Source organism: Vigna angularis, chromosome 6, assembly GCF_016808095.1.
Source record: "Vigna angularis cultivar LongXiaoDou No.4 chromosome 6, ASM1680809v1, whole genome shotgun sequence".
NCBI lineage: Eukaryota > Viridiplantae > Streptophyta > Magnoliopsida > Fabales > Fabaceae > Vigna > Vigna angularis.
In genome coordinates this window covers 35,292,678-35,307,865 of record NC_068975.1, presented here as the reverse complement: position 1 = coordinate 35,307,865, position 15,188 = coordinate 35,292,678, and the positions used below count along the sequence as shown (strand labels likewise).

General features: G+C 29.1%; 1 protein-coding gene across 4 annotated transcripts; it reads right to left on the bottom strand.

The window, feature by feature from the left end:
• Window positions 1-438: 438 nt before the first annotated feature.
• LOC108341944 (E3 ubiquitin-protein ligase RMA1H1) lies at window positions 439-2,516 on the bottom strand. 4 transcript variants are annotated; one of them, XM_017579633.2, is made up of 2 exons: window positions 2,362-2,516; window positions 439-1,384 (listed from the first exon to the last, which is right to left on the bottom strand). In XM_017579633.2, exon 2 carries the CDS (start codon window positions 1,330-1,332, stop codon window positions 643-645), a length of 690 nt encoding a protein of 229 aa, XP_017435122.1. In that variant the 5' UTR covers window positions 1,333-1,384; window positions 2,362-2,516; the 3' UTR covers window positions 439-642. The 4 variants fall into 4 exon arrangements, with proteins under 4 accessions (XP_017435122.1, XP_017435123.1, XP_017435124.1 ...); XM_017579634.2 differs by lacking the exon at window positions 2,362-2,516 and adding an exon at window positions 2,199-2,331; XM_017579635.2 differs by lacking the exon at window positions 2,362-2,516 and adding an exon at window positions 2,275-2,331.
• Between the last annotated feature and the right edge of the window lie 12,672 nt (window positions 2,517-15,188).

The following is a 15,188-nucleotide window of genomic DNA, read 5'->3' as shown; positions in this document are numbered from 1 at the left end:
ACGTATCAACAACTCCATAAAATACTAATACTATATCTAACTCCCTGAAACTAAGTCTCTTTTTTTTTCGTGTTTATCACTCTCAAACTACATTAGTCGGAACAGAAATTATTTTCTTTAAATAAACTTTCTCAATTTAGTAGTTAAATTGTTTACTTTTATCAACAAAGTTTATACCTGATATTCAATTGCAGGACATGACTCAGAAACAAATGTTATCATACAATTCTTGTGAAGAAAACAATGAGTATCTATGCTACCGAAGGACGTGAAAAAAACAGTGAATGCAATCGTGTGAGGATGAAATGGATGTATATTTGTTGTGAGGCTTACAAAGAACGAAAGAATAGTAAATCATTGTCAAAAACTTGCAGAAAATATGCAGAGAATTTGGTGTTACTTTCAGACAGAAAAAAAAAGTAACTTCATTGTTCAATCTAGTGACGAAAGATCATATTAGTATTGCAATATGTGTGAAAAAAATGATGGTATAACAGAGTTTAGGTGCAGAGTTTAGAGTAATATAAACTCTCAAACACTTTAGCCTGTGATAATTCACTCAATGAATCTAGCAAGTTTTTAAACTTGCATTTTGCGACGTATACAATAGATATATAGAGGGAAGATGATCCTGAAGTTCACTTAAAAGACAAGAAGACAGATAAGGAAGCAGCAAAAGAGAAAAATAGAGATTCTGTTCAAAGATTTGTGTGCCTGCATCTCTTGCCTTCTCAATCTAGTGGTAGAACTTCCCATGAACTGATAAGAATTGGGGTATGCATACAAATTTTCTGGGTTGCCAAACACTCTGGAATAAATCATCTCCCCAAACATTCCAGTCACAGGGTAGTGGTGCGATCCAAGATTGAGAGTTTGAGGAGTGGCGTCCTCTTCTTGGTATGGACGAGAGCTGAAATAGTGACCTTGGTAAGGATTACGATATGGAAGACGCTGACCCCTTCGAGGTGGTGCTGCCACAAGAACTTGAGCACATGAAGCTGGTGGTCTTGGAGGTATCAAAACATCACAAGATGTTTTTCCTTCAGCTGTGGAATGGCCACGGCCATAGAGTGGAACCATTGTGCTATTGGATATAACAGCTTTGCAAACGGGGCACTGAGGGCGCTCAGCGGTTGTAAGAGAATCATGTTGGACGAGAAGCCACTTGTAGATGCACGGCCAACAGTAGAGGTGGCCACATAGGGTCACCACTGGATCATGTGCAAAGTCTAAGCAGATGTTACAGTCAAAACAACCATTAGAGTTTTCTGTCTCGGTCACAGTTTCTTCGATGGTTTTCAAATCCCCAGCAATGTATTGGTGAAGTGCCATGAAAATTAAGGAACTTCTTCACACAAGCTTGGTCAGTAGTACTTCTTTAGCCCTGGAAACACCAAGAAAAAACAGCTTAATACAAAAGAACAAAAAACATCTAAAAAGTGGGGAATTAACTTGATAGATGAAGTCGGGCATAATTGAAACTAAGAGTGGGATATGAAAGTAAAACCAAGTTGATGTGCTGCAGCAAAGAAAATGTCAATAGAGTAGAAAAATGTAGTTGAAGGTGGCTATTAGTAACTAGGAAATCCACTCACTCAAGCAAGGACGGGTGATCGGATTAATTAAGTTAATAACTAAAATATAAAAATTCATAAGCAACTAATCAACCAACTCAAATGCATCATTCTGCAATCAGACAGATATAATACATATTTTTTTACAAAAAAGTGTAAACAACTATGCCCAAAGCCCAAAGGTAAAAAATTATGCACATAGAGACATACAAGCTATGAGACAAAACCACAAAAAAAACCACAAAGATGCAAGAAAAATGACCCTTTCAGGAAATCAATCAAGGCAAGCAGATGCAGTGAAAAACCAAAGACTAAATTGCATATGAAACAGGAATCCTGATTTCATCTTAACATCTACACTAGAAACAAGGATTCACTAAATATTCAGGCTAAGTGCGGGATGTCGTAACCCAGAAACAGGAAGCCCCAACATGCGTTTCTGCATATTTACTTGCAGGGATGCTAGTAGTGACAAGAAAAAGGGCTTGAAGAGGGGAAAAAGGAAAAATTGGCACATCTTGTATCGCTGGAAAAATATTTCAGACATTTCATAAAGTAAAAAAATCTCAACAATGATTGACTTTAAGATTAATGTTGAAAAGTCAGTACAAGCACAAGATCTACCTAGTACAAGTTATATCAAAGGAGAGCATCCACAGAACCCCATTAATTCAAAAAGAAGAAATTGCAAAGCACATACACAAGAAGTGAATGGTGATGGTAAAGAAAGACCATGTATTTTACAAACCCAAAGAGCAAAGAGGAAAAGAAGGAGGAGATTACATACCGAGATGTTCAAAGAAAGCGGCTTTGGCTCGGTGGGACGTTTCGATGAAGATGTAGACGGCAGATGAGTGTGTAAGCCAGTTTGGAAGAAGCACTATATGTATATGTTTTTCTTCGATCAAAAAGTCAAAAACTTGAGATATTTTTCTTAGAAAGCTGTTCAAGTGGGAAGCTTCTTTTATTATTATTATTACTTATAAAAACTTGCCTCTCTATAATTTTTAAAATAAAAAAAAACGATGATGAAATTTAAATAATAAATTATGAATTATCTGCATACAAATGAATCAAAAATTGTAAATAAAGAAAATTATTATCTGTTCATCCATTATCCAATATTGTAAATATTTTATAAAAAGTTTTATTTTTTTCAACTTTGTTCATGAAGCTTCAAACTAATATGTTCATGTATCATTTTAATATGAAAGTTGTGTACTTTTAAAAGATATTTCTAAGTTTAAATCAGGGGTATCCGTGATAGATAATTAATTAGTTTGTAAACATATCTATATCAAATTTATGAACTTTTACTTGGACCTGTATCACACAAAAAAAAAAATCACTTTAATTAATTTATTTAATGTTATGTTAATAAATCTTAACTATTAATCTTAATTGAGTGTGACTTTAACATGAACTATGTTCTCTTGAGCAACATGAATGGTATTGACTAGGGATGTCAATTTTACCCATAGGTATGGATATCCGTGAGTAAAATTTGTGGCAGGTAGTAACTATTCGCGGATATTTACTACTCGCGGATAATGGGTAGCGGGTATTTTAATATTTGTTTCTAAACAGGTCGGATACGAGTAATATATTATCCGCCTCGTGGGTACTCGTTACCCGCATAAAATTAAAAAATAAATAATTTATATATTTTTTAATTAAATTTAATTAAAAATAAAATAAAATTATATTTTATTAATTTAAATTTTATTAAAATTAAATTTTAATTTACATTTAATTTAATTTATATTATATATATATATATATTTGTATTTTTATTTAAATTTTATTTTTAAAATGTATTAAATATTTTTTTTTTATTTTTTATGGATATTCACGAGTATTTTTTAAACGAATACCCAACGAGTAATGAATCGGATAACGGGTATAATTTTATCCTGCGAATTGGATTGCAATAGACACTATCTGTATCCGACCCGACCCGTTGCCGTGACAAAAGGAATTTTACCAGTATAATACATAATAATACTAGGTAAATAATAATATGAAATGATATGAGTAATAAATGATCTCGGTTATGTGTAGCTTCCACATTCAATATGATATATTTGATAGCCTTTAATATGCTATAAGGATACCACTGTGAATATGTTATAATGCAAAAAGAAATTTATATTTTTTAACCACTTTATTTTATAAGTATAATATTGAGAGTGATAATTATAAAAATAAAATAGACTATAAATATATAAATATATATTTAAGATTATTATTACTAAATAATATATATATATATTATTACATAATTAAAATAATATTTATAAATTATTTTAAAAAAATAATTATGATAAGGAAATACTATAAAAAATAAGTGTATACACCACATATTATATTATTCTTATTATATAATCATTATTTCAGGTGAAAATGCACTTACAATGGTCCTATATATATGCGTTAACATTTATATAAAGTAATTACTACAATTGCCATGAAATTCAATTTACCTGGTTTTGAACATTCAATAATTAACTTAATTAAAATGTATGGTAGCACTTTATCAAAATTCAAAGTTGCTTTATATTTTTTGTGCAGACACTTTAGGCATTAGAATTGGCTAGCTAGTATTTTTATGGGTTAAATATGTTTTTAGTCCCTAAATTATTGACTGTTTCTGGTTTTCGTCTCTATTTCAAAGTAAGGTATAATTTGGTCCTCATTCTTTTCGAAACGTTCGTTTTAGTCCTCGGAATTTTGGTTTTAGTCCTCATTTGTTCTTAAATGAGGACCAAATTTTTAAACAGGGTTTAGTTTTCGAGGACTAAAATGAACGTTTCGAAAAGAATGAGGATCAAATTGTACCTTACTTTGAAAGAGGGACGAAAACCAGAAACGGCCAATAGTTTAGGGACTAAAAACATATTTAACCCTATTTTTATCCTATGCTTTATCTTATAACTTTTTTTTTATCTTATCACAGGAGATAATAGATAATAACTTATTACTTGTCCTTATACACTCTAATTGCATTATAATTAAATTCATGAAGAAATATTAATTTAAAGTTAACTATATGAACTTTTTTTTCACAATACAGGACGATATAAATAAAAAGTTGGTCACGCAAATAAAGATATTAAAGTTACATGATTATGTCTTCAATTACATGCCACCCATCATTGTCCATTGACTCAATGAAACATCCAAACACGAAGGTTTAATTTTTCGGACTTTAGCAAGTATATTAATGTTAAAGTTCAAAATAGAAGCTTTGCTAAGTATCGGATTTAAATAGTTTAGGTTTATAAAATATTATAGGATGATAAAGTTTGAAATAAAAAAGAAAGTAGGAAAGAAATGTCATAAAATTAACTATAGTATCATAATATTAATAACTTTAATATATTTATAATTTAATAATTATAACATTAGGAATATAAAGTAAATAAATCAATATTTAATTAAAATAATGTAATAACACAGTGTGCTACAAAATTGAATTCGGTCTTAAAACCACATTGAACTTCACATCGAAGTTTTCCATTCAAATTCAGTTTTAAAATTGAATTCAATTTTAGAATGGAACTGAACATAACATTGATGGTTTCCATTTGAATAGCAAATTCCAAATTTAATAAACGTTTCAATTCACATTGTGATGTTTACTACTTGAAACTGGACAGAGAGTGACGTTTTAACAAACACATTGCATGAAATGCGGAGTTAAAGTAAACTAAATACAGTTAACTAGACTCCCAAATTTTACGGTTTTAATTATGTAATATCTCATTTTAGTATAATAAAATTATCAAAATAAAACATTATATAAATAATAACTAACCAGAAAGTATCGATTATCAAAACTTTATCTATGTTGTTACTTCAATCTTAACCTCAAGTTAAAATGATTAAAAAAACATCTTTTCTAAGCTGACACCATTTAAGGTGATCATCACACAAAAAAACACATAGATAAACAAAGACAAAAACAAAGGTAAACTAGATACAAACAATTATTGATATATATGAACAATTTAAATATTATACACATGATACACATATCACACCAACCAAACAAACACTTTATGTATACTTTAACTTGAATATCTGAATTAGTATGAATATCGAGCTATGACAGTTTGTGCACATGTTGTGGTGAAACAACTTGCTCACCCCAAGCTACCACACAAGATTAGTCCGTTATCACTCGCCTTAGGCTAAGGTAAAACCTTTAAACTAAGACCTCTTGCTATTCTCATGACATGCCTCACCCCTTTCTACTTGAGAATGAGTGACCATTAAAATGTCAAGATGAACTCCAAGACTGAGTTTCCCATATTCATACTCACAATACTTGAAACTGCCATTGAGAAGTTCTTCCTTAGAACTTTCTTCCACACCTTTCAAACCATATACATATCCATTTGCTTTTGCATTGCATACCAACATATAAAAATTAATGATAACATTGTTTAGGATCATAAAAGAACAATGAAAAAAATAGATCACATGAGTACTAGTGAATTTGGTTTAGATTAGTCAATTTTTCACTAAACTGGTAGAAATAATTGATTAGATTGGTAATCTAATATGTTAGGATAAACCATAATTCACATAAAGCAAAAAAGGTAAAAATTGCCCATTTTAATTTATTATGTTGTTAACATAATCTATTAGACTATAGTTTCTGTTTTATTCTATTATGTTATTAACATAATCTATTAGACTGTAGTTTTTGTTTTAATATATTATGTTATTAACATAATCTATTAACATAATCTATTAGACTGTAGTTTATGTTTCAATCTATTATGTTATTAGCATAATCTATTAGACCATACTTTTTGTTTTAATTTATTATGTGATTGTCATAATTGATTAAAACCAAAAACTATGACCAAATAAATTTTTATGACTCTGAACACTTTCCCCACAACTTTAATTAATCCCTAGGATGTTATAGACACTGAGAATACCTGAAACACCACTGTAACCCTAAATTGCAACTCCAAACCCAAAATCACCCTTCTAAGCTGCCTCCAAAACCAAATTCTACACTTTCCACACCCATATCAGTCCATCAACTGTATAACCAAGTTTAAATTCACTTTCTAGAACACCTTAACACCTTAGATTACTCTCAGCCCTTCTGCTTCAAGTTCTCATTATGTAAAATCTCAAAATTTGACTAAAAACACTTAAGAACTCACCTTAAGATGACTACACCATATTTTTCTCCTTTGAAAGCCTAAACAAGTCATAATAGATCTAATAGTATACCTCTAACTTCCCAAAATAGTTTATACTCATTGATTCAAAATCTCACTACTTAAAACCTCTCTTTTACACTAAAAACACTCCAAAACTACCCTAAAGAACTACCTCTATGTTCCATATCATATTTCACTCAAATGACACTTCTAACAAGTCTCAAATGATCATATAACAGTACTAAATCAGTTACTTTCTTACTCCAACACCTATCTCTCAAACTCACCAATTAAAACCTCTATTTTTGATCTTAAAATCCAAGTAATCGACTCTTCTATACTCCAAACAATTTGAATTTAGTTTCAAACCAAAATACAACTTCACCACACAATAATTATAGCAAAAGCATTACAACCACACTATACCAAACATTCAAACATCACACAATCATTGTTCATCATCTATACACCAAGTTTATTGGTACAAACATAACAATTTCACTCAAATCACATTATCACCCATAGGGATACTAAAGTTAAACCACAAACATAAATCTAATACAAAGTCTAGCTTCTCGTACCTCACAAATTAAGCTCTAAAACCACACCTTGTTGCTTTCGACTCAAGAAACTATAAATACACCTATGAAACACCAAAAAGATATCAAGGAGAGTCCTTAGGACCTCTGATCTGTTGGGATAAACTTAAATTTTAGGGTTTTATTAATAATTTTGTTTAAATATTATTTTATTAGTTTCTGGGTATAGTAATATGTAGTTTGATTTGATAGAGATAAAATAGGGATAAGTAGTTATGATTTTCGGTTTATCTAGGTACAATATTATTTTATGATAGATTAAACAAATTTTATTTTGAAGATAGTTGATATTTTATTTTTATTTCTCGTAATATTGTAAGTGTTATGACTATTTAAAACCCTTTAATTATAATGAATAATAAGACTCAATTTCAGGAAAATATTTGAGTATGTGTATCGTGAGATTTTCCCAACAGTGGTATCAGAGCTTTATGCTTTGAGTACCGAGAGAGAGAGAGAGGAGAAAGTCAAACATCGTGAGAGAAAAAGTGAGTGCTTAATTTTTTAGTGAGAGAGATGACAAAGGTATTCAATGGGATGAGTGTGCCACAATTGTAAAAAAATACCAATTATGACAATTGGTCTTTGTAGATGAAGGTTCTTCTTGGATCCCAAGATGTATGGGACATAGTGGAGGACGGGTACATTGAACCCGCAAATGATGAGCATCAGACAGTGAACCAGATTGCTGCATTGAAAAAGACACGAGTGAAAGACAGATCGACTTTGTACTTTCTGTATAATGCAGTGGATGAATCTGGATTCGAGAAAATAACTAATGAACAGACAAAGGATTTGTCAACTCTCACTGTGGAGGAGTTAGCTGGGTCATTAAAAGCCCACGAATTGAGGAAGAAAAAGAAAAAGAGAGAACCCAACAATCAATTACTACAGGTACAGTTTGACTCGAATAAATCTCGGATTACTCAGAGCCGAGGTCCTGGTGGCAGAGGACGCGGTGGACGTGGTCGAGGTAATGATAATGAAGATCAAACTGGTCAGCAGAATTGGCATGACCGAGGACAAGGAAAAGGTCGAGGAGATCAGTCAAGAGTGGAGTGTTTTAAGTGTGGCAAGTACGGCCACTATGCAAACGAGTGTAGGTCAACAAAATGCTACAACTGTGGCAAATTTGGTCATATTGCAAAGTATTGCAAGACTGAGATAAAGGGGGAGACGAATCTCGTTACTGAAGATGTTGAAGAAGAGTGTGGAATCCTGTTGATGGCAAAGAGCTCGGATGCAATGGAAATGGAGAGCCCAATCCCAATAATGGATGAAGTGATCTTAGTAAAGGATGCAACAATTGTGGAGAAGGAAAACCTGGAGAAAGAACTCAAACAAAAGGATGAAGAGATTCAGCGGATAGGGAGACTTCTAGAGGAAGCTAATGAAATTATGAATAAACAGAAGGTTGAGCTTGAGGAGCTGAAGAAGGTGACTCTTGAAAAGGAAGAGGAAGTATCTAATGTTCTTGAACCAGACGAAGAGGAAGATGAAGATGTTGAGAAGAACCCGATGAAGAAGTCGGCAGAGATGGTTGAGAAATCGCCTAAGGTCAGGAACGAGTTGGTTAAGGTTATTGAGAAGTTGGACATAACAAAGTCAGTCAAAACATTAAAGAGGTCAACCAAGATAAAAGATAGGAGGGCAATAAGGAAAAAGAAGAACTCAAATTTGATTGAAAGAAGCAACCCGGAGTAGGATGATGCACATGGAAAGTCGAACGAAGGAACAAAAAATTTAAGTTTATGGGGGAGTTTGTTGGGATAAACTTAAATTTTAGGGTTTTATTAATAATTTTGTTTAAATATTATTTTATTAGTTTCTGGGTATAGTAATATGTAGTTTGATTTGATAGAGATAAAATAGGGATAAATAGTTATGATTTTCGGTTTATCTAGGTACAATATTATTTTATGATAAATTAAGCCGATTTTATTTTGAAGATAGTTGATATTTTATTTTTATTTCTCGTAATATTGTAAGTGTTATGGCTATTTAAAGCCCTTTAATTATAATGAATAATAAGACTCAATTTAAGGAAAATATTTGAGTGTGTGTATCGTGAGATTTTCCCAACATGATCAACAAGAAACTCAAAGGAATATCAAAGTACACATGCGGTCGAAATCTCCATGCATGGTGTCAAATAAAGAACGAAGAGCAAAAATGAGTTGAAATTTACTTGCTCTATTGCAGAAACTGATCGGATAAGAACGTAGACCTCGTTGTCGTGGTCGTTTAGGTACCTCCTGATTGTCAAAGAGAACTCTAGAAAATTATTTTCTAGATAGATGATATATTTTAAAATAATGAAACTCATTTATAACAAAACTATTTATAAATAAACCATTTAATATTAAAATAATCGAATCTCACTATTTTTAAAATACCACCACTTCTAAAATAGCATTTTATGAGGTTTTACAAATTCATTACATGTAGATAAATTAATAAAATTGATTCATTTAAAAACATTTTATTTTTTTATTTTATTATATATGCATTATAGTATAATTAAGATGAACTAACTCGATTTATTGATTTATATAAATATAATTAAAGTGTTTAATCACTTCTTATTCAACATGCTCAAAGAGTTTTCCTTCAATCTAAAAATGGAAGTCACTCTTCAATGTATGTTTCACAATTTCGATTATAGCATCGAAAACTTGTGTTTAAAAACTTTAGTGCATGCCTCAATCATTGAAGTCACTTGTAATCAAATTCTGTCATTCTCATTTGTTTTTTATTTACTAATATTATTAACTCTCACTGGATTTAGTTTAAATATCATGTTTATGTATTGTTTTAGAATTATTTTATATTTATTATTTAATATATTTCGTATTTAAATTTAAAATTATTATTCTGATTTAGTTTAATTTAAGAAATATGTAAAGTGTGTTTAAATATAATAAATTTATTTTTAACTGTATTTTTGTGGGTAGAAATATAACAATATAATTTAGAAATATTTACAGATAGAAAAGATCGATTAAAATTAAAGTTTATTTAAAGTAGAAGCTATATAGATGTGTTTTTAGTAAACTTGGTTAAAGAAAAATATAATCAATCAATTAAAACATACTTTATAAAGATTTTTTTTACCAGGGATAAATTTAGGAAATTCATTACTAAAAAGATATAAGTTGTTTATATAATAAATTATGTCATTTACAAAATTTTAGTATTAAATCTTAATATTTTTGTAGATTTTTTTATGTTATTTAACATTTTTACATGTAATTTTTACTTAAACTTTTTATTCTAATTTGAATATGTATTGTTTTGAAATCTCTAATAATTTCATATAATTTAAGAGTTGAGGTTAAATGCAATTTAAAAATATTTTTCTTCTTTAACCTTTCAGGCTTTTCTATGGATAAGACTATATTGAAGTTTGAAGTTCTAAAACAGAAAATAATTGACCTTAATAATGTTGTATCAATAAATCTGGGGTTAAAATATTGACGTTGTCCATTCTAAATAATAAATTTTGTCTCCTTAATCTTATATATACCTTCATTCTTTCTACACCTCAACTCAAATATTTGTTCTACTAAATTCAATACTCTCAAATCAAAGCTAAGATTCTAATAACCTAGAAAATAAAGTATTAAAGTTGATAGGTGTTTTAAAATAATGAGAATCGAATAATGTAAATAGAATTTCTTTAACTCGTCTCATTACCTTAAACACTCATCTTCTCTCTAAACTTTGTTCTCTTAAACTCTCTACCTTATCTCTAAGAATTCTAAATCCTGATTCATCTCTTTGACGATCAGAAGGTGCCTAATCGACCACGGCAACAAGGCCTACATTCATATCCGATCATATTATGCTATAAAGCAAGTAAATTTTTACTCTTTTTTCTCTATTAGTTTTGGTCCATGATCATGCATGGAAACTATCTTGCATGCATCCACTAGTCTTCCTTCCTTATTCTTGGTTAATCTAAGGTTCTAAGGACTCTGTTCGTTATCAATTTGGTGTTTCGTAGGTTTCTCCAGAAATTCCTTGCAGTAGAAGCAATCAGTGAGGCGTTCTTAGAGTCGGGAAGTTTATTATGAGGTAAAGAAAGCTAGTAATGTTTTTTTTAAAATTCAATATTTGAGTATGAAAGGATGTTTAATTGTTTATGAAATAAGTGCATGTGGTTGAATTGTTTTGTGAGTATTTATGAAATTGAAGTGCTTTGGAATGTTCATTCTTGATTTGATGATGTTTATATTATATGCTAATTTAGTTGGGAAGTGAATCTGGTTTGAAATGTTGTTGTGAGATGTTGTATTGAGGAAGGATCTTTTACTTGAGTTTTGAGTTAAAAATGGAGTTTTGAGTAGTGAGACTTGAAGGTAAGAGGTGAAGAATGTTTTGGACAGTTGAGAATTGTATAGGAGACCTATTATGACTTGTCTAGGCTACCAAAAGAAGAAAATATGGTGTAGAAATGTTTATGGGCATGTTGGAGAGAGTGATTAGGTGTTTTTTTGGTCAAAAATGAGGTTTTGTATGGTGAGATTTTGAAACAGCAAGTTTAGGAGTAAACTGGGATGTTGGAGTGAGTTATTTGGTGTATTATGACTTGTGCATGATGTTGGTTTGCTGATATGGAAGTTAGAAAATGTGGAATTGAGTTTGGGTAGCTTAGGTAAGTGATATTGGTTTTGAATGGTTATTTTAAGTTAGAGATAAGTTTTCTAAATGTTAGGAGAGTCTTAGAGGTATTTAGAAGTTGGGGTAAAGTGGCAAAGTGAGAAAAATAAGAGTTGATTTCTGCTGATAGCACCTGAGTGCCCAAACAGGGCGCTGAGTGCCAAAAAACAGATGCTAGGGCGTTGAGTGCCATCCTGGGTTTTGTTTTAAGTGCTTCGTGATGACTTCTTTGGTGGTTTATGGTACTTTGATGCATGATTAGTGATTATATATGCTCGTATTCCAATGTGAAAGTGTATGACACATGGTTATGGTTTCAAGGTTTGAAAAGTTGGTTCCAAGGAAGAACTTCTTGGTGTGGTTCAAGTGTTAATATTAGACTTGTGATGACTCTTTTATATAGTTTACTACTATATTTTTGGGATGTTACAAGAGTAATTCACCTTATTTAATTATCTGAGAAAATGGTGACGAATATCTAAAATTAAAAAAAAAAACAATACCACGTATATAATTATTAACTAGAGCTGTCAAATTGTGTCATAACCTGCAGGCCAACCCGACCCACCACGGGTTTGAGCCGGGTTGGGTTTGAAAAAGGTCATATTTCAACCCGGCTCATTTAAACCCGGCTCATGCGGGTTGAACCCGTGGTGGGCCGGGTTGGCCCACCAATTCACCTACCTAATTTAATTTTATTAAAATTTAATTTTAATTTTATAAAAAAAAGATTTATTATTTTATTTTTGCTTGAAAAAATTATTTAAGTTTCTTATTTTCAAAATTAATTAAAGGGAGTGAAATTTGTTTAGATTTTGAATTATAGAAAGTTTGTAATTTTTTTTATTTAAAAAAAATTGTAATTAAGTGAACCAGTGAGCCAATTTGTTTACCCACCAACCCATGGTGGGTCGGGTCAGGCTCAAATTTTTCTGGCTTATTAATAAATGAGCTGGGTTGAGTTGCCTCACTAAGTGACCAATCCGTGATGAACCAGGCTAGATCAGACCGAGTGACTCGTTTTGACCGTTCTATTATTAACCCTAATACTATTATTTGAATATACTAAGCTAAAATAACACATATAATTAAAATAAATTACAAATAAAAATATAATTAAACATCATTAAGTTTTTTTTTCTTTTAAACCAAAGATACTATAAGATATTTTTTAGAGGAGACAGGACAATGTGAGTATGCAACATTAAAGATATCTCATTTGTTCAATATTTGAGATCAATAGTAATTTAAATATATTTTATTTCTCCCCAAAAGAAAGTTCATCCCATCTCCATACCAAACTTAAATTTTTGTCTCATTATATACTTGTGTTGATATCATTTATATCAATTAATTATTTTATAGAGTAATAAAAAATTTATTATAAATAAAACATAACATTATCAAATATTTAATATCAAAATGACTTTCTTTAATTAAATATTTTAAAAAAAAATTATAATTATATATATTTTAAATTAAAGTATGAAATAAAATTTTATAAAAACTAAAATATTTATTAAATTTATAATGTTAATCAAACAAAATATTTATTAAATTTCGTGAACATTTCTACATGGAGAGGTGTCGTAGTAGTACGACTTACCCTATTAGAAAGATTTTAGTAGAGAATCATTTTTAAATCCTTTAAGAAATTTTTAGCAATTGGTGACATCTGTACGACTTAGATACCTATTGAACCGACTATTCCCTTCTTCATGTAACTGACCATAATTATTTCTTTTGTTGTGACCAATAACAATTATAAACTTCTGACTAATGACAAGATTCACACATTTACCGTATTTTTTAGTTTGTTCTCCATTATTTCTATTTTGAATATTGATAACAATTGTCATACCAAAAAGTTATATTTTAAACTTTTAATAAAAAATATCGGATTTATATAGTTTAGGTTTATAAAATATCAGTATAATAAAGTTTGAAATAAAGAAGAAAGTAGAAAAAATAAATAAAAGTTCTTAAAACTAACTTAAAAAATTTTAAACTTTTTTTATTTTCATTTTGTAAAATTTATTTTTAATGTTCCATTTTATTATTATTTTTCATTTTAAAAGAGAAATTTTAAATAATTTAGATGAAATAATTATGTGATTCTTTTGATATGTCCGTTAACCTATGATTTTTGGAGGAATGAATTCATATTCTGTGAAAAATCATACAACAAAAATACATGCAATACAAAATTAGTTAATTTACTTAAAAATATGAAATATTATAATTTTAATAGGAATAGAGATATGTGATAGTATACAGACTACCTATTAAAATTTTTCCAACAATAAAATAATTTCCAAATAATATAAGTGATTTAAAAAAATAAGTGCAAAAGGGATAATTTAAGTATCTAATTCAACATAAAATTAAATTACATTAATACAATCTTGTTTCATATATTATTTTTATAAAATTGATTTAAATTTAAATATTATTTTCTTAAAATAATATTGGAATATATATAAAATTTGATAATTTTATTAAAAATTTAAGTATTAAATTGTTCATATGCAAAAAAAATAATGTAAAAGAAAAAGCAAGACCCATATATTTTATGTAAAAAGGTCTTATAGTTTATATATATATATATATATATATATATATATCTATAACTCATATATGTTCATCTTCATATCACAATGTCTCTTGGTGAGATTTGGACTTTTTAGTAGAGAACATTAGGAATTTAAACAATATTTTTTATACCTTTGTCATTCTAGTAGAGACTTATCCTCTTTTTGGATAGTATATGATATATTATTTTTTCATTTTGTATCTCATTAGGTTATAGATTGTCAAAGTTATATATAATATATTGTGAAATTTTGTTCTGACTTATCAGTATTTGAGTTTTCATTTGATATATTTTTAATTGAGTTTTAATATATAGGTATAAATAATAAGAAAACAAAAAGATATAAATTGGAGCTTGTGTTTAGCTAATTATATTAAATTCAATGAACTTCCCATCATCAAAATTTATTCATTAAGGATCTATTTTATTTTTAATTGAAAAAATATTTTCTAAGATAAAGAAATATATATATATATATATATATATATATATATATATATATATATATATATATATATATATATATATATATATATGAGAATTATATATTAAGATAGGGGAATGCACTATCTTA